The following is a 19,603-nucleotide window of genomic DNA, read 5'->3' on the forward strand; positions in this document are numbered from 1 at the left end:
TAACTCTTCCGGTGTACGTCATAGTGCTAATTCAAGTGTGTTTTTTCCTGAACATTTTACAGAGCATTTGTCCAAACACAGAACTTGCTGACTGGTATCGGGGCCGAACATTTATGTCCGGCGGGTTCGCAGGAACACGAGTCAATCATGGACATCCCCACTGCCCCCGAAGGTGAGCGGTCACGGTGCAGCGGTGTGCTTTCCATTGAGCGTTAGCTAGCAACCATGTTACCAACACAGCTAACCGCTTCATTTAGCATTTCAGCTAACTCTAGTAAGACCAGTGGCTCACTGTCTATCTCAAACAGGTTCTTGTGTTCACCTGTGCCCTCCAACACTTTGAACTGTAATATGAGAATAAAACAGTAACGGCTGGCTAACATGTTGGTGCTTATGTTGATTTTTCTGGTTAAACTGACGGCCAAAGATATGTTGTGAATTCTCTTCTTTACTGTTTGATTTTCTAATGTAGTGCGCTTATGAAACTATCGATAAATCATATAGGTTGGCAACTTGAGTCATGTAACTCACTTAAAGATGGGTCTTATTTACGTATGGCACTCAATTCATATATCCAGCAGTCAGTGTAATGTGTTTAAACAGCGGTTTCCGGTGCCGAATATGGATTAGGATGAATTTAAACAACACAAGAAGTAAGATGGCTGTACATAGTTGATACTAGTGTGTATGTAGTAATAGTAGTATGTGGGCCCTCGAGATTAAAAGAAAACAATGATGATTAAAATCATCTCCTGTTTTTTCCCACTTGAGAAATGAAAATGAGAAATACCCTGGTAACGGTCTTTTGATTGGTATCTGCTCAATTCAGAAGGAATAAAGAACTCTGCTTACCAGATTAAATGGCGTTTCCTAATCCAAGCACAGACGGTAAAATAGACGTTGAATAATTATGTCAGAAAATTGAACTTAAACTATCACTACAATTAAAGCTTTGAGTATGTCTCAACATTAATCGTTCTCTCTTTCATTATTTGCTCATCACTTTTTGACAGATCGGCTGTCCCAGCTCTGACCATATGTTTTTCTGTTTCAGATCAAGAGCTGAGGAATGTGATTGACAAACTAGCCCAGTTTGTAGCTCGCAATGGGCCAGAGTTTGAAAAGATGACGATGGAGAAACAGAAAGACAACCCAAAATTCTCATTCCTCTTTGGTGGAGAGTACTTCAGCTACTACAGATGCAAGCTTGCCATGGAACAACAACAGCGTATGTAGTTAATAGGACAGCCTACCAAAAATGACTATTTGTATATACATAGTTGTGTTATGGTGGAATGTTAAACTCATTAGGAATATAGTAGCACTTCTTCAGTACAACATACACCTTGGGGAAAAGAATGAAAAATAATAAAAGAAATTAAGTTCTCATGGAGCTTAACATAATCAAGAGATGAAACCCCATTCGAACACCCTTATAGCGATAAACAGTGCAGTATTATTTCCTGTTTATGAGAGAAACTGTTGATTGAACACTCATGCATAATAGTGATAGTTAGTTTTCTGGGAGGGGATTTTTCTTTTGTGTTTATATCCAAAGCCTGACTGAGTAGTGTCCCTGTCAAGCAAATACTGTACTATCTCACACTTACTTCCCTCAGTATGCTTACTTATAGCAGACGGGAGCTGCTAATGACTCCTGACATGTTAAATGTGTCTTACAGTAGAGCGCAGTGTGATTACAACTGCCTCTTGCTTATTGATCTTGTTTTCAAAGCAAATCAACATGAAGCTCAACATTATTCTTTGATCAAATTTGTCATTATTCAAATCAGAAAAGGGTCAGTTACATAGTGAATTTCATTTAGACACAGTTCTTGGTTCTAATCAAATGTATACATACCATCTATACTGCAACAGGATATAAATATGTCTGCTGTTAACATTTTTGTGCCCTTGAATATGTCTGGGTCCATTCACTGAGGCACGCAAATATATGTACTACCACATGTTATAACCATATCGCAAACAAAGCAGACAAAATGATAAACCCTGTGATATTACACAGGGTTTTTCATGACTGAATCCAATTTGAAAATGTACCTGTAAATGCCAGCACCTGAAGTTCTTTAATTAAAAACAGTAGAGTACAGCTCAAACATAAATTTCAAGCTAAATCAAGTATATCACAGTCAGACCTACTGCTGTTTGATTAACAGCTTATAGAAATGTATCTCCTTCCACCTCATAGGCCACCTTCACTCCTTAAGTTGAATGGAAATAACAGATTTTAGTATTGTTTATGAATCAGTTTGATTAATTATGTGGATGAATTGAAATAGATCATCAGATAATCAGATATAACCCGACATACAGTAGATCATGAAGGAGGGGCCCTTTTTCCTAAGTCAATATAGAAAGATATCTTGAAACTAAATTGTTTTTACTACTTCCAGTTTTCAAAATAGGGTTAACACAGGGTACCAAATCACATGGAATCGAGATAAATTAATATTCACAGGAAAGTAAAACCAGTTAATGGGGTATTTCCTTCAACATTTCATATATTAACTGTTCGTTTGTATCGTGCATTATCTGCACTGAATGTGATGTGTCTGCATGCACATGTCATGATAGACACAAGCAGAACAGAGCTGAATGTACCTGGTACTCAAGAGAACTTACTGTATCTGAGAAGTGAACATCTGAAAAATAGTGTTTCCTTGTGCGAAGAGCAGAAGCAGAGAAATATAAATATATAAGTTCTTATACAAGCTTTAAAACACACAACGTATCTTCTTAACCAAGTCATTCCAACTATAAGAATGAGCAGATGCCAGTAGATGCCACTAATGTCTCATCAAATATATTTACTGAATATGTAAGTTAACAATGCAATTTCTTAAATAAGTTTCAGTGTTAAGAATTGAGTTATACCTAGTGGTGAAGTTGCATGCTGCAGCTGATTACACCTCACCCAATGTGGTAGCCTTCAGTTGTCATAAAAATTTAAAAGGCGTTTAGTTTTTTGCCCCTTAAAACGACTGTAAAAAAGATGGCGGCCTCTGTAGAGAGGACTCGCTCCAGATGTAAATATAAGGTATTTAAATATAAAGGGCCCATTCTAGTGTAAATAAAACAAAAATTACAAGATACATGTATTAATCCACACACATGCACAGACACACTCATGCAGATGAGGGAAATTTGTCCTCTGCTTTTAACCCATCTGGTGAACACAGCAGGACACACAGAGCAGTGGGCAGCCATGTACGGCGCCCGCGGAGCAGATGTTGGGGGAGTAAGGTGCCTTGCTCAGGGGCACTAGACAGTGGGGCAGGGAGAGTCCTCTTGGACTTTTGAACAGATCCAAGTGTTGTCCATCCAGGTTCTTTTTGTTGTTGTTACTCTGTCCAGGTATGTTTTTGTTCTTAATCCGTGGAGTCGAACCAGAGGCCTTCCAGTCTGATGTCGTCCCAATTTTCTGCCCATAGTCCAAATTTTCTGCCACTAGTCCACCGCCTCAATTTGTACCATTTAGATGAATACACAGCCATTAAAACAATCATTAGGATGTTTATTCAATTTTTGCCAATAAATTCCTTTTATTAAATTTACAGAGTTGAACTATACATCACATTACATGAGCCAGTTAAAAGTGTAAATATTCAAGTGTGAGATTTAGGGTTGCAAAGGGGCCGAAAGTTTCCATGGGAAGTTTAGCTCGGGAATTTTGGGAATTTTGAAAAAAAAAAAACTAAGCAAATTAAATGCTGAGCAATAAAAACATCAACTCTATTTTAAAGATGTATGGAATGCAGCACAAGCTGCACGTTGAGTTTCAACCCTCCGCTGTGCATTCTTCCATCACATGCACAGATAATTCTCAGCATCCTGCAAACTACAGCAGGGCTGATTGAGGCCTGCTGTAGAGTGCAGGACTAGTCAGGTAAGTTTCAATGATATTACTGGGGAAAATATATTAGAATGCTGATTGAGGATTTTTCAACTGTTCATCTAGCCTATTTCCATTCATTTATCCATCAATTGTAAAATATGAGTACAGACGATTCCAATTGTTTGGCTAACTATTTATATCTCTAGCATTGCATTAGTGTTTTTTTAGGAACTTTTTTCTCATCTTATTCTACAGAACAATGCCACGTGCACTATCTCATGTGTGGAGGCATTTCACCCCATCCAATGTAGAAGGAAAGGCTGTGTTCATTTGCAAATACTGTGCAAAGACCTATGTTAAGAATTACACAAAGATGTGCCCAAAGTTTCCTCAGGGCTCAAATCAGCCTATGACAAAACAAAATGTTTATATTTATGTCTGTATATGACAAGGTAAATACAGTTAGTATAAATTACCCACAACATTTCCAGTTTATTCCCTTTAATTCCCGTATATTCCCGTTTATTCCCGTTAATTCCCGTATATTCCCGTTAATTCCCATGGAAAGTTTCCAACTTTGAATATTCCCGGAATTTTGAAACCCTAGTGAGATTTAATGCACCGGCCCAGTGTATGTGAATGGTCATGTAATATGTGTTCTCTGATGTGTGAGTATGGACGGAAATGATTTATGTTACGAAGCTTAAACACTTGCCTGGATGGATGTAAACATATTGATGTGGATAATGTTTGTTTAAATGGACCCTTTATGAGCTCACATCCCATCTCCAGTTAAAATCTGTGGTCTTGAGTCTGTTTCTCATAGACGTGGATCGATAGTCAGCTGATCCTGAGTCACTGTGAACTATGTTTGATCCACAAACACTTTTATTTTTCATGTCACAGTTTGAGTTTATGTTGTGAATCTAGGTGGCTCATACAGGTAGCTGTCATCAACATTAGTGAACGTGACGTAAGCCTTTTGTGCACATTGTGATAACTGATTCGTCAAAGCTTACTGATCCACCTAAATACATGCAACATTTAGTGCAGCTATTTGAAAGTTTACTGAGAACGGGTACACATGCAAAAGTCAGTCTCCGGATTTGAAGATCATGATTGTAATTGTAAGAAATTCTATTTATTTACTTTTCATCCAGACCTAGTATCACATCTCCACTCTCTTAGCGAGCCTTTCACTCCAGCTCAGGTTTTGATGTCCGATGTGGTCAAACAGTACAACTTTCATTCGGACAGACCATGAGTCAGCCCTTGTGTGGATAGAAATAAGCATCACATTGTACCGGATCTCATCCCAAAAAAACAAGAGAATCAAGCACACATGGCTTTTATTGGCTCGATCCAACAGAAAAGTTCCCGCTGTATCTGCCGGTACTTAAAATGTATTTGTATTTACTCATAGTTTTAACTCATCGTCGTTTACATGCTACTGGTTGCTTCTGTAGAGGTAGAGAGGTTCTCTCACAGCACCCACAGTGAGGCTTAAGTCATTAAATGATGGTCATGTCATGTGGTAATAAAAGCCCAGTGCTGGGCAGGTTTGCATGGAGTTCTTCTTTCAGATCGAGTACCACTAAAATGCATTAAAGTTTGCTTTTCTCCACTTAGATCCCTCTACCCACGATGGAGAGGAATATAAATCTGAAGGTATTTATTTGGAGCCAGATTTGTCAGATCAATTCAAAAGATTTCCAGTTGGAAAATTACATTTTGAATTTTGCACTTTTTTTGCTGGACATTATCACACCTGTGCTTGAGAGCTTTTATTAGTTGGATTTCTGTTGCATTTTTAATGTTGGCATTTTGATATTGATAGATACTCTTTGTTTTCCACAGTTGTTTAGCAGTTTGACTGAAGATAATGCAAACATATCTTCTTGCTCTTGTTGGAGCTTATTCCTCCATCTGAGGGTTTCAGGGTGCTGACAGACATAAGAGGGTGGAGCCTGTTGACTACACTTTTACTGCCATGTCACAATGCTGTCAAACTAACACTCTGTCATAGTTAATTATTTTATATATGTGGACTAAGTGTTTGATCAGTAATTATTATCTGGGATATATATGTTAAATTGTAATAGCTTTTTAATGACTCAGAGCTTTGTTCAATATGATTCAACTCTTTAGTTGGTTGTAAAATATTTCTGTTCTTTGGAAAAGTAATCCCATCTCATCGTGTAGTGTGCTTTAAGTTGAGTTACTTGAGTTACTGTTGCGCTTGTGATTTTTGGGTTTTGCAGATGCCAACATGTTTCCTATAAACAGGAGTTGGTTCTGCAGCCACTGGGTTACAGATAATGACATGGGTCATGTGAATGCTGGTTGCATGCCTTTTAAACTTGTTCACTCTTTTGCTTTTTTTCTGGGATGTTTTATTTCTTGCTGTATTACAGTTTTTCTCCATTGCTTTGGCTCATTTCACGAAACAGAAATTACATTCTCAGAGCTCTAAGTGCAATTGGCAAAATAGCCTATATGGTTCAGCACAACTAAATAGATCACCTTCAAAAGGTCATATCTCACCCAAAACAGTTAACTCAAGCTTCAAAACCAAATCATTTTCTCATATAAATAGTCAGTGCCCCCAAAATGAAAAGTTCCTTCTTGCTGTGGCTCATCTCTCGGGAAAAAAAGGACATTCTCAAAGCTTTAAATACATTTGCCAAAATAACCTAGATGGTTCAGCAAAACTCCATGGCACACCTGCAAAAGGTCATATCACTCCCAAAACAGACAACTCATCAGTCAAAAGTTAAACTAAATCATTTCTCAAACAAATAGTCAGTGCCCCCAAAATGAAAAGTCCCTTTGGCATTGTGTAAACACTACAGGTCAAAATGTTTAGATGTTTTGTCAGTATGGCAGTGGACCATAGAAATATCCCTCATGTGCACATTTCAATCTTGGCTCAGTCCTTTGACACTGAATGGTTACAGTAGATGTTTTATTTCCAGAATACTATGTGTATCAAACAGAAAACAGATTAATTCAAGGTTTCACATAAAATACTTTATTGCACTCATACTGCCATGGAAATTGTTACAGTAATTGCCATACATTGTGGTTGCAGTAACAAAATGTGTACAGCACAATATACTGTCAAACAATAAGCACATCAAAACTAAAATTAGGTATAGCCACACTAACAACACACACAGTAAGAAAGTAAAGCAAAGCTGCGCACCACTGCCTCACCTGTACATACTGGTAGCGCAGCTCCTTGGTTCTCTCAGAGTTCCTTTCAAATGTTACGCTGTACAGTTGCTTTAAACTCATCTGATGGTTAGACAGAATCCTGTCAATTGTCAAGATGCTGACAGCGTTTACGTTCTGGAAGATGCCAGCATTGTCCTCTAGGATTGTGGTCCGGATTTCTCTCAGTGTGATAGCATTGTTCGCCACTACAATATTGCAGATTTCTTGTTCTTACTGTTGGTTGAAAATTGCTCTTCTGCCACCCGCACCAGGTTGTCGTCCAATCCTAGACATTAGAATTCACAAATAGATACTATTACCATTTGTATTTAGTTGTTTTACTTTGACTTTAGTTCAATAAATTTGAATACTACAGTTAACTCTACCATCAATAATTCCATAGTTGACTGACCACATACCTGTTTTCCCTGCGGAATGTTTGGATGATAGAGGACACTTGACTGAGAAGCAACAGGCAGTTTAGACCAGTAAGATATATTCAATTGGCAATTGGGCTAACTGAAGGCAATTGTACCTAACCGTTTGCAAAGGTGTGCTAAATCATTTGAAATTTGTGCAAACTGTAGGCAATTGTACTTGTCATGTGCAAGGATGTGCTAATACAATTGCAATTTGATGAAAGGAATGAGATATTCCAATCTGTTGTGTATAAGTGCCTAGTGGTTTGGAGGGTTGCACGTGTTGTTTTGAGAATGTCATTTCTGTTTCGTGAAAATAGCCAAACAAATGGAGAAAACTGTAACGCTGATATATATATATAATTTGACCTGAACAGGGTAGTATGATTTGATATAGTTGAGTGTAAACAAACAACACATTATCTGGACTCTGCATCTCATTGCCTGCTGTTTTCCTGCTGTTGTTTTTGCAGATTTGTACAACCCAGGTGCCAAAGAGGTGGCTGATATCCTTCCACAACCGATGGCGATGATTGCTCCTCCTCCTATCCTTCAACCTGCTGTACCGGCTATCGATGAGCTAATCCAGCAGAGTCAGTGGAATCTGCAGCAGCAGGAGCAGCATCTGCACACGCTCAGACAGGTACAGAGCAAGGAAGAAACTAATGCACCTGGCAAAGAGGACACCTCAGGAATTATTTACTTATCCTATTAGTTGGCTTATTATTGTTTCTCCTCTAAAGAAATATGCCCTTTCTTGGATTTCCTTTCGTGATGTGTAAAAGTGCATGTGTCATGAAGAGTCATGTGAAAATGAAATGAAAATCTATAATATGACATCCAGGCCCTCACATTGAAGGTAAAGAGTGCAGGGTTCTAATCATACATCTCCATCGACTGCCTTCTTTATCTAGCCAACTAGAGCTTTGGTTTATGACCTGATTTAGACACGCACAATCTGTAATTATACATTGCTGAGGAAACGCCAATGGCACTTTGAAAAAAACAGTTGGATACCAAAGTTTGACACACTTAAAAGGAATTCAGAGAGGATTGCTTGCTGCATAGCTGTCCGATCTTGGGGGCCTGTGGCCTTTTTTATAGCTTTTACACCAAAATTAGCAGGTATACATGGGATTTTTAAATAGAGGTAAACCTGCTAGAAAAGGTGGCTGACTTCTTTTCCATTGCCAATACAAGAGTTTGCCTCTCAGTTTTTGTTCCCCTGGTGCGTCATGTTCAACATCGGGAGTGCACCGACAGCTCTGTCAACCCGCTATTGTCTTGATATCTGTGCCGATAGGAGTCTGAGCCGTATATAACCAGTGTCTAGTAAAGAGTAATTTGGCCCATGAGTGAATGGTGATAGTGATCAATTCCATTGCAAACAAGAGTGTTAGTGGGGTTTTTGACTAGTGAAAAAGAGGCTATAGAGTAGTTTTCTTTCTTGGTTATGTTCCTTAGGTTGAAGTAACGCAGTGTTTTCAAGCAGTTGGTGAATGCAAATCTAACTGCATAAACCAAGGGTTTTATACTTATTTTGCTTCCCCTACATGGTCGTCCTACATTAGCACATTTGTAATTACGTAACCCCAGGAAAGTGCCTCAAAATATTGTACAATATTATTTAGTGCACATAACATTGACTGGAATTGAACCACAATTTATATAAATATATATATTTATTAGGGCTAGGCAAATAAGCAAATGTATTGAAACAGACACCTTTATAACCTCTTACCAACTTAATCTTGCTCATGTCAGTTAAATTGGTTATACAAAAAAAAACTTGTTTTCCACTATGTCCATTTTGTACCGTGCTGTATTACACTGCTGCATGTCCACCCTCCTCACTCCCCTACCACAAGTTATTAGGACACATACAGGACTTGAAATTTACTTAATTTAACTAAAGTTTACAAGATGCATATTTAAAGCCATTGAAAAAAAGTCCAACATTCAAGACGTACTGTGATGTGCACAGCCAAGACATCATTGTTAAAGTGACCAATCCGACACCATAGATTAATAAATAAATAAATGTGATCATGCGAAAAGCTACAGGTACGAGCAGACGCACATATAGAAAAAAGAGAAATATATATACTTGTATATATATTTACAGAGCTGGAGTTTCTGTGTCCTCCTCCACTCTGCTCTCACTTTAACTAATTAACACATTTATGAGGCTGCATTTAAACATCATGAAAATGACATGTCAACATGTTGTGCTCAGTACAACACGAGACGTGACGCTCACAATCAGGACTCAGTGTTAAAATGAGCTGAGCGACTCGCAGACATGATCCGACACCATTGATTCATAACCAAACACATGACCGTACGTATGTAACCTAAAACATCCCAATAAGAAATGAACTATGAACGTGAACTAGTTCATTTTCATCTGCAGGAACTGATCTTGGCACTCGTTCTTTTTAAGTGTGAAATGGCTCAACACTGCTTCTACTGATGGGTTCAGATTCAGATTTCACATTCACATTTAAAAGTGTGTTTGTTTGATTTAAAAAAGAAAAGAAAAGCTGTATTCAGCCATCCGTGCATTTGGACCTGTCATCAATCCAAAAAACAAACTTTATATGTATATATCCGCCTTCTGTCATTCATCTTTCCGTTTCCACAACAATATACAGAGAAAATGTGAATTTTTCAGGCATTTAGAAATGGTGCATTTATCACAGCTATCCTGTGATTAATCTGATAAATTATACAGCAATAAAAATTACCAACTTTATTTAATGTTCTTCTCTCAATAAGAATCCTCACTTTTGAAGTCTCTTTTATTAATCTCTATAAACAGGTTCCTTGTTTGTCATCTTTTTCTGTTTTGTCTTCCTCCTGTTATAGTGTTGGAAACATCATGAGAACAGGTGCAGGCTAAAGAAGGAAGGTTAAAGTATTTTTAAATGTTTTTGTATCTGCCTCTCACAATGCAGGAGCAAGTGACTGCAGCCATTGCTCTGGCTATGGAGCAGCAAACCCAAAAACTGCTGCTGGAGTCTCAGTTGGACATCACAGAGTTTGACAACTTGTTGCAGCCCATCATAGACACCTGCACCAAAGATGCTATCTCTGTAAGCCTGCAATAAATATTTCACAATTTGTTTATTAGATAGGAAAGATGTTATGTCCTACTCATGTGTTTTGTATTTTTCCCAGGCTGGTAAGAACTGGATGTTCAACAACGCCAAGACTCCACAGCACTGTGAACTGATGACATCGCATCTCAGTAACCGCATCATTGCTGATGGGGCACATTTTGAGCTCCGTCTACATCTCATCTACTTAACCAATGACGTTCTCCATCACTGGTACAAACACCAAAATACATACAAAAAAAACATGTGGTTTACTTTCCATATACATCAGAATAATATGCTTGGGAGTGTTATATAGCCATTATTTGACCTGCACTAAAAGGTTGTCTAAATATGAGACGTAAATGGATAGGACAAGAAATATAAAAAACACCTAATGTCTCTAAAGTATCCACTGCTGATTAATTAACTAATATCTGTTAAAATATTTTTGATATGATTCCTATAAGTGGAATATGTATTTTACCTTTATAATATGCGAATGGAACTGCTGGTGTTTAATATGTAAAATAACATTTACACAATGATTCCTCTATTCAGAATGTATCAATGTGGAAATGGTCTAACTTGAAAAAATGAAGCCGCAACATCTTTAATCTGTGAATTTTTAAAATCAGATAAAAAGCAAATATGGTCTACATAATCTGTTTTACATTATTTTAAATTTATCAAAGATGACTGAGAAATGGAACAACTAAAACTCTTATTTGGGCATTAAAGAAAAAAGTATTATATAGGATGATTTTATGAGTAGTAACGTGATGTGTTTTAATCTGTCCTTCCAGCCAGAGGAAGCAGCAGAAGGATTTGTTGGCAGCACTGCAGAAAGTTGTTGTTCCCATCTACTGCACCAGCTTCCTGGCAGTGGAAGAAGAGAAGCAGCAGAAGATCACTCGGGTAAACTGGATATTGTGTCTGTTTTCAACATCTTTAAAACTCTGGATGACACAAGTATTTTAATCCTGACGGCAATATAAATATCATGGAACGCTAACCACATCCACACAACCCAGAAACATAAATACATATTACAGAAAAAATAATACATATTAAAATCAACTTAAAACAAATTTCTTAATTGTAGTCAGTTCAGGTTGACGATGACTCATTGTCAGTTAAGGGGGTAGTGGTATAAAGTATAACAAGAATGTCGTTGAATGTTAGTAGGACAGTGTATATAAATATACAATGCTAAAGTTTAATAGTTTAAGAGTCAGTGCTTAGTTTATCTGTTCATTTTGTGGCTGGTTCACTGAACTGGAGAGCTATAAGATCTGTACCCCTGTTTTGTTCAAACGATTATCTCTCATTCTAAAGCCATGTTTTTCTGGTTCTTCCCATTCACTTGCTTCTCGCCAGTTGCTGCAGCTGTGGGAGAAGAATAGCTACTTTGATGATGAAACCATTCAGCAGCTCCAGAATCCAGCACTGGGCCTTGGCCAGTATCAGGTGAGTGGAATAAGACTCATGGCTTTACTTTGGTGCCTTTTCTAAAATCATCCATAAGTGCACCTCGCTCACTACATTTTTTATGTAAAATGTGATGCTAAAAATTAGGTTAGATTCTTACTAATATGATGTGTAATCAGTTTAACCTAATGAATTGTTGTTCCAAATAATTGATGAGCTGGAGCTGTGTAAGATGCTATCTATTGACAGCATATTCACATTTTTTTTTCATTTTGCACTTTGGTGCAGATAAACTTTTAAAGTAAAATCACCCAAAGGCCTCAGGCATTCTCACTCTGTTTCACCTGCTGGTGCTTCTAGAGGGGCAGACAGGAGCTCATGTCCACTTACTCATTTTGTAAAGCTTTTAGTAATCATTTATTCAGTCTATCTTCGACATGGTGCGAGCCGTACCTGCTTTGGACCGCTATCTGTTTTCACCAATATTGTGCTGGTCACACCAGTCTTAGTGTGTACTTTTTGGAAGGTTCTTAGTGATTTATATTCACTGATAACACTGTGATAGCCTCACATCATCCGTTTCTCTCTCTGTCAGGCTTCTCTGATAACAGAGTATGCTGCAGCGGTGCAGCCCATCCAGCTGGCCTTTCAGCAGCAGATCCAGGCTTTGAAAACGCAGCATGAAGAGTTTGTTGCAACCTTGAAGCAGCAGCACCAGCAACCGCAGCAACCACAGCCTACTCCTGTAGCACAGCTAGCTACCCCCACTGAGCCTGAAAAGGCCCCACCTATGACCACACAACCTGGTGAGAAGATGCTTAATGAACACAACCAGAGGCACAGCCTGACACATTCAGCCAGATTTATTATTTACAAGTGCAGTGTCAGTTCTAAACACTTCTGTTTGGAATGGGCTGTTTGCTTGTGTCAGCTTTCTTTCTCAAACTGTAAGTGACCTGCAGTAATTGAGCCACGACAAGTAAACTATGCAGAACCCAGAATAGGAGAATCAGTTGTTAATGCTTTCATTGCAATGCGGAATTGCTGATAAACACTGCTTGCCTGTTTACTAGAAATGTATAATATTGTATGTGTCATTTGTCCAAATTGAACCAAAATCAACACTGCACTGTCTTTAGCCCTTAACAGCATCCATGCCTTATTTGATTTCTGGAGTTAGTAGATTGGTTACATTTTCTCTATAGGTTCATGACATTTATATTGGGTAAGTACATGTATGTTTGTTTTCAATGGTTTGGTGTGTGTGGTGTGCAGGGGATGTGAAGCCTGCCATGTCAGGTCCTCCTTCAGGAGAGTTTGATGGTGCCTCCTCCAGACCACAGGACCCCAGCAACCCCAGTGGACCCTCAGACATCCCCCCCAACAAGCCTGCATGGTTTGAGCCCCAGCACATTGGCCCCTGGAACCCCAACCAGCCGGTAAAGACCCATGTGTGTATCGTGCATTATAGATCTCAGTTACTGCCGTAACAGACCATGTTACAGAAGTCCTCAGAGACTCCAGCATGGTAAACTGGAGTAACCAAACTCTTTTAAGGCTGATTAACTCTTAAAACTGACAGTACGTGCTAGCCTAGCAACCTTAAAACTAAGTAACAAACCAACTATACAAACTTTATATTTATTGTAATGAACATAACTGTCTAGTTGTGAAAATGGAGAGACCACCCTCATTATTTTAATCCTGAGTTTCAGAAAAAATGTATTGTCTATATTTTGGCCAATACATTTTCCTTTGGGGCTGATGCAGCTTTAATGTTGTCTCCAGTGCTGATTGCTGCCCCACTTCTTGCATTTACACAACCCCATACCATACAGTAGAGCTCAGCCTTGCCTCCTGCTTCGTCCATTTTATAGCAGGCTCAACCCCCTGAGGTGGGTTCAGTCCTGCCCCTGGTCTCAGGCAATAATCATGACATTCCTGACTTATGTCCCTTTCCCAGCCACCTTTTGACCCAAACCAGCCCCCACCTCCTTGCCCGCCCTGGAACAGCCATGAGGGGATGTGGAATGAACAGAGGGAGCCAGGGAACTGGAGCGGAGGTCCACCCAGAGAAGGAGGCCCCTGGAGTGGTCCAGGTGGGTCTGAACCAGGCCCTCCATCCTGGAACTCATATGACCAGCAGCCACCATGGGGGAACCAGCCCGACCAGCCCCCTTGGGGCCAGAGGGAGCCCCCATTTCCTCCACGCATGCAGGTTTTACTTCCATTGCTATGTATTCTTTTAGCTGCTTATATTGTTTTTTACTGTATCTTTCATATTTATTAATTGAGACTACATCCTGTTTTAAAGTTGAATCAGTTGCAAAGGATGCAAAGGATGCCCTTTGTTCCTTTACACAAATAACAGTATTGTCTAACAAATTTTTACAGAGACCTCCCCATTTCAGAGGGCCCTTCCCTCCCCACCAGCAGCCACCTCCTTTCAACCAGCCCCCTCCACCTCCACACAATTTTGGACGCTTCCCGCCACGGTTTATGCAGGATGACTTCCCGCCCAGACACCACTATGACAGGCCACCGTACACCCCACACCGCTTTGACTATGCTCAGGGAGAGTTCCCTGGAGGTGAGTGCAGAGGCACAAAGTGATATATATCAGCAATTTTTTTAAATGCCTGGTTTTGAACATTATCCACCTGTTTGCCAGACATCCCAGGCCCTCCTCCTCCTCCTCCTCCTCCTCCTCCTCCTCACCACCATCCCAATCAGAGGCTCCCTCCCCCAGGCATGGCGGCTGAACATCCTCCCTGGGGTGGAAGCCAGCACCAAGATTTTGGCCCACCCCCACACGGCTTCAATGGCCATTCTCCACACGTTCGCCATCGGCAGACTCCGGTGCAAGATGACCCAAGTCTGGTGCCGAATGTACCCTACTTTGATCTACCAGCTGGTCTAATGGCTCCACTGGTTAAAGTAAGTCACCTGCTTCTGATGTGAAGTCAAGAGCAATAAAAAGTGTTGAGAATTTAGCTAGTTAAACTTCTCAGCTCAAAGACAGACTAATTGACTGCTGCAAGAGGAGAGAAAAACAATGGTAAAGACTGAGGCAGAACATCTATAGTGGCTGACAGAATGAACAACATTTAGTTGTTTAGAAGTTTACAAAAAACCTTTTGAAATAAGTTGCGAAACAGTCTGAACGATACTGCTAGTTAATACTGGAGCAAAAGTTGCCAAATAGATTGTAATAATGAATGAAATGATATCCCAAAAGATGATGCACTTCCAGCACAGTTCAGAATTGGCTCATTGGCTTATTTACCTATGGCAGCTAAACCATCATGTCTCCTGATCCCTCTTCTACTGTCAACTGCTCAGCTTGAGGACTGTGATTATAAACCTCTGGACCCTAAGGACATCCGACTGCCCCCTCCCATGCCACCTAGTGATCGGCTGCTTGCTGCTGTGGAAGCTTTCTACAGTCCTCCATCCCATGATCGTCCTCGGAACAGGTACATACACACCTAATTTAAGTCATTTTAGTGGCTGTTGTCTGACTGAATGGAAGCGATGTACAATAGATTTATTGTTATGTTATTTGGGCATTTTATTGTGTACGGCTGAAAACATTCACAAGTGTAGACGAAATAATTGTGATATCTTTAGCAAGTCAGATTAATCATCTACAGTTGATATCATGTGTTACAGAGATGATCAGTGGTGGGTTACACATGAAAGGCCAACCAGCTTCACACTTCCATGCTGGCCTTCCAATCCCCCTGTCAGTACTTTTATTGGCCATGCTCAGTCAGAATGTAGCTGTCTTTCCACCCGCTGTATGTCTACGTCAAAGGATTTAATGACAAACTGGTTTGACAAGTATCAGTTGCTAATAGTTTTGTAGCAGCAGAAGCAGTTACCACAAACAGCATCGGTGTAAAGCTGCTAGTATCTGATATAGAAATGGTTGTAGGTCACAGAGATTTGAGCTGGTTGTGGTTTGTTCCTCCTCCAGTGAAGGCTGGGAGCAGAACGGCCTGTATGAGTTCTTTAGGGCCAAGATGAGAGCCAGGAGGAAAAAAGGACAAGAGAAACGCAACAGGTAAGTCTCCCTTTCTCCTCATTGTTTGTGGGGAGTATGTCACTGGTGCAAATTAAGCCGATGGAGATACTCACCCAAATGTTTATTTTGTACATTTTAAATCCCCCTCCCTCACTGTATGTCTCAATCTTTCCAGTGCTCGCGGTGGCAGTCGTTCTAGGAGTCGCTCTCACAGCAGAGGAAGGTCTTCGTCTCACTCCAGCTCTCGCTCTTCTAAGTCATCAAGGTCACGATCCCGCTCATCTCGTTCCCGCTCCCGCAGCCGCTCCCGCTCCTACTCACGATCCAGGTCTTTAAACACAAATCATGCAAACATGTATCAGGATAGGATTTGTCAAGTCTTGAGGAACTCCGAAACACAAATGGCAATCTTGTCAATATGTTTGGTGGACCAACCATTTGTATTGTATGATGGAAGAAAGCAGTTGTTCTACAGACATGGAAAAAGCAAAGCTGAAATGGTTTATGGGTTTATTTATTTATTTTTTATTTTATTTACTCTGAATTCAGGTCAGCAGGAAGACATGTGTTTTCATAGGGAGTGTAGTAGTGCATCTACACAGACAGGAGGTGTTATAAAGTTATCTATTTCCTGTGTGCGTGACAGACATCCCTCGGTTTAAATGAATAGGGCTGTCTACACAAGCCATATAAGGGTTGGTGTTTCATTTCTGACCCAAGGCCTGTTTGTTACACTTCAAGTCTGTTTTTCCTCTGTGACATAAATATGTATAGATAAAGCCACTGTGTTAATGTGCTGCTACAAAAAGGCAGCTTTCCTCTACACACTTTCTTCTACTCCATCATCATTACAAACTTAAGGAACTAAGCTTTAACCTTACTCTCTATAGGTCCAGGAGTAGATCCAGGTCATCTCGGAGTCGCTCTCACTCCAGGTCCAAATCCCGTTCATGCTCACCCGGCAAGAAACGCCATGGCCCCAAATCCTGCAGCTCCTCTCCTCCGTAAGTCCACCCTCCTGCACATCCGTGCTTTCATACAGGACTACTTTATTCTTAACTGAAGTGTAGATGACCTCCTCCTCTGCTCTCTACAGCTCCACATCAGTGCTTGGTGGTACTCCCTCCAAACTGCCAACAGATAACAGGCTTGGGGAGGAGAACAAGGGCCATCAGCTGCTGATGAAAATGGGTAAGCTCTTTTTTAAAATAAAATGTAATTGATAATTTGAACTGCAAATACATGTCTTCAACTAAGAATATTCGAAATGTTTTAATGAGATAAAATTGTGCTGTCTGTGAACCACTTGTGTCGTCCTGTCGGCTATAGGCTGGAGTGGTTCAGGTGGTTTGGGGGCAAAAGAACAGGGCATCCAGGACCCCATCAAAGGAGGAGATATCAGGGATAAATGGGATCAGTACAAAGGTGTGGGTGTGTCATTGGATGACCCTTATGAGAACTATCGCAGGAACAAGAGCTACAACTTTGTCGCCCGCATGAAGGCACGAGAAGAAGGTACAGACTAAGACTTGTGTGTTATTCTTTACTGCTCTAAAGAATATTGAAAATAAAAACAATATTTTCAATATTTTCACTCAACTTGCATCATATATTAGATTCGATTGTGGATTACAATAGATCATTATAATAATAATAACTTTATTTGTATAGCACATATCTAAACAAGGTTAAAACGGTGCTTCACACTAAAGTCAAAGGCAAAAATTAATAATATGACTAGAGACATAAATTACTCAAATTATAAAACAAAAATATAACTCACCTTTTATTTTTTATGATTCAGTGAACCGGGAACCTCCGGAAGCCCCTCCAGCTGAGTGATGCCATCAAATGGCACCAAACAACCTCCTCATCTTCTCAATCGCCACCCCCATCAGGGATCTGATTTTCAGATGTCCGACCAGGATTCTAGTCAGCAGTCCTAAAACCCTTCTCCTACTGCAGAAACCAGAGTGACAATACAAAGTACCACCACACTTGTGAGGTTTGTGAATAAGTGCAAAGTCTTTTTGCTTAGTTTAAGAACTTGGGCTATAGGAGAAAGCATCCAAACTGCAGATGGAGCAGTGATCACTAACTAACAAATGTTTAACTCAGCAGGGACACTGGAACTAGAGTCTAATACTATGTATATTTCACTCTAAATGTTAGGATATGATTTTTTTTTCTCTAAAAGTGTCTCAGAGGATTGAGACTGTGACTCAATGTTTAATAACTGCAAAAGATAAATGGGAAACTCATTGAAAAAAAATGCGAATACTAAAAGTGAAATGCTTTTAAAAGGGCATGGACCCGTTGTAATGTATTCACACATGTCAACAGCTACAAGTATGTAAAATTATTTTAATTTGGGGTTTTAAACCGCTCTCAATCTTGCGTTACTAAATGATTCGTTCACCCATAGCAGGAAAATGTGTTTCCATTGAAGTTCTTGGTTTTATTTACAGAGAATTTCGAAAATTACGTAAACATTTAAAATGGCCAACTCAACTGTAGTGTTGAGTAAGTATTTTGTTTTGAATGAAAAGTCCTGATGAAAGCCGCTCACTGTGTGGGGTGTTGAAGATTGTATTGGTTGATAAATCATAATTTCTGCATTGTGTGTGAACAAACTTTTTGAGGGAAAACATTTCAACAAGGTCTGGTTGCTCTTGTTGGCTTTTCACTGCTGATTGGTGTGATATTTGTTCATGTTATGTCTTCTTCCATAGAGATACACATGTCTGTCATTTAGTTATTGTATTAAAGCCAACTAATACATACGAAATCCGTTGTATTTTCTCTATAAACATACCCTAAATAAACAGAGCTCTGTTTCCCAAATGTACCTTTGCTTTGATTGCATATCAGTGTTCAGTGAAAAGTTCTTTCGACATGCATCAGATTATTGAATTCTTCATCTTTTATGCCATTAGTACTCCGTAGTCATTTTGGAGTCTACGAAATGTGCACTGCTAATGACCAAGTTCACCTCTATGTATGCTGTAGAAAACAATAGAATTATCTTTTCTTTCGAAATGATGAAATATTAGTGCCCAAGTCCAAATTTCTGCCATATGTTCTCATAATTGTGTTTAAAGTGTCAAACTTTCTATGCAAAAGCCCACTGGCACAGCAGATGCAGTGACTTACCTCACTGTCAGTGTCTTCCCTTGACAAGATGGACTTCCAAATAAGGAACTGGTCCGAATTTCCAAGGCTTGTGCTATCTATGCACTGCAGGTAGCGGGTGATCTTTAATAAATATTAAAAAATGGCACCAACGACCGAGATAAAGATGGAGGGAAGCACACAGGCACCCAGAGTTAAAAATGAACATCACAGAAGTAAAAGCTCAAACAATCATCCATTAACAGAAACAGATCGAGCACTTCATGCTCATCTCAAAGTACAAGAGAGAAGAGGGAATCCTGGCCCATGGAGGAGTCCTCTTTATGTGGATAAATACAAAAACCTTTCCCCTACTTTTGAAAGGTCCTCTGAGAGGAGACAGCGTCCTGGATCATTCTGTTAGCAAAATCATATGTGTCATGCT

The 19,603-nt window shown here is 39.6% G+C and overlaps 1 protein-coding gene across 2 annotated transcripts; it reads left to right on the forward strand.

Moving 5' to 3' along the window:
* The first annotated feature begins 22 nt into the window (after positions 1–22).
* cherp (calcium homeostasis endoplasmic reticulum protein) lies at positions 23–18,880 on the forward strand. 2 transcript variants are annotated; one of them, XM_061077833.1, is made up of 20 exons: positions 23–172; positions 1,055–1,228; positions 5,486–5,524; positions 7,965–8,134; positions 10,449–10,586; positions 10,672–10,823; positions 11,396–11,507; positions 11,970–12,059; positions 12,616–12,826; positions 13,296–13,459; positions 13,984–14,238; positions 14,415–14,610; positions 14,692–14,957; positions 15,363–15,496; positions 16,000–16,086; positions 16,223–16,375; positions 16,938–17,051; positions 17,144–17,238; positions 17,377–17,562; positions 17,852–18,880. In XM_061077833.1, the coding sequence occupies exons 1-20, from the start codon at positions 148–150 to the stop codon at positions 17,887–17,889; spliced, it is 2,799 nt and encodes a 932-aa protein (XP_060933816.1). In that variant the 5' UTR covers positions 23–147; the 3' UTR covers positions 17,890–18,880. The 2 variants fall into 2 exon arrangements, with proteins under 2 accessions (XP_060933816.1, XP_060933818.1); XM_061077835.1 differs by lacking the exon at positions 5,486–5,524.
* Positions 18,881–19,603: the final 723 nt, after the last annotated feature.

Source organism: Limanda limanda, chromosome 9 (assembly GCF_963576545.1).
Source record: "Limanda limanda chromosome 9, fLimLim1.1, whole genome shotgun sequence".
Taxonomy (NCBI): Eukaryota; Metazoa; Chordata; class Actinopteri; order Pleuronectiformes; family Pleuronectidae; genus Limanda; species Limanda limanda.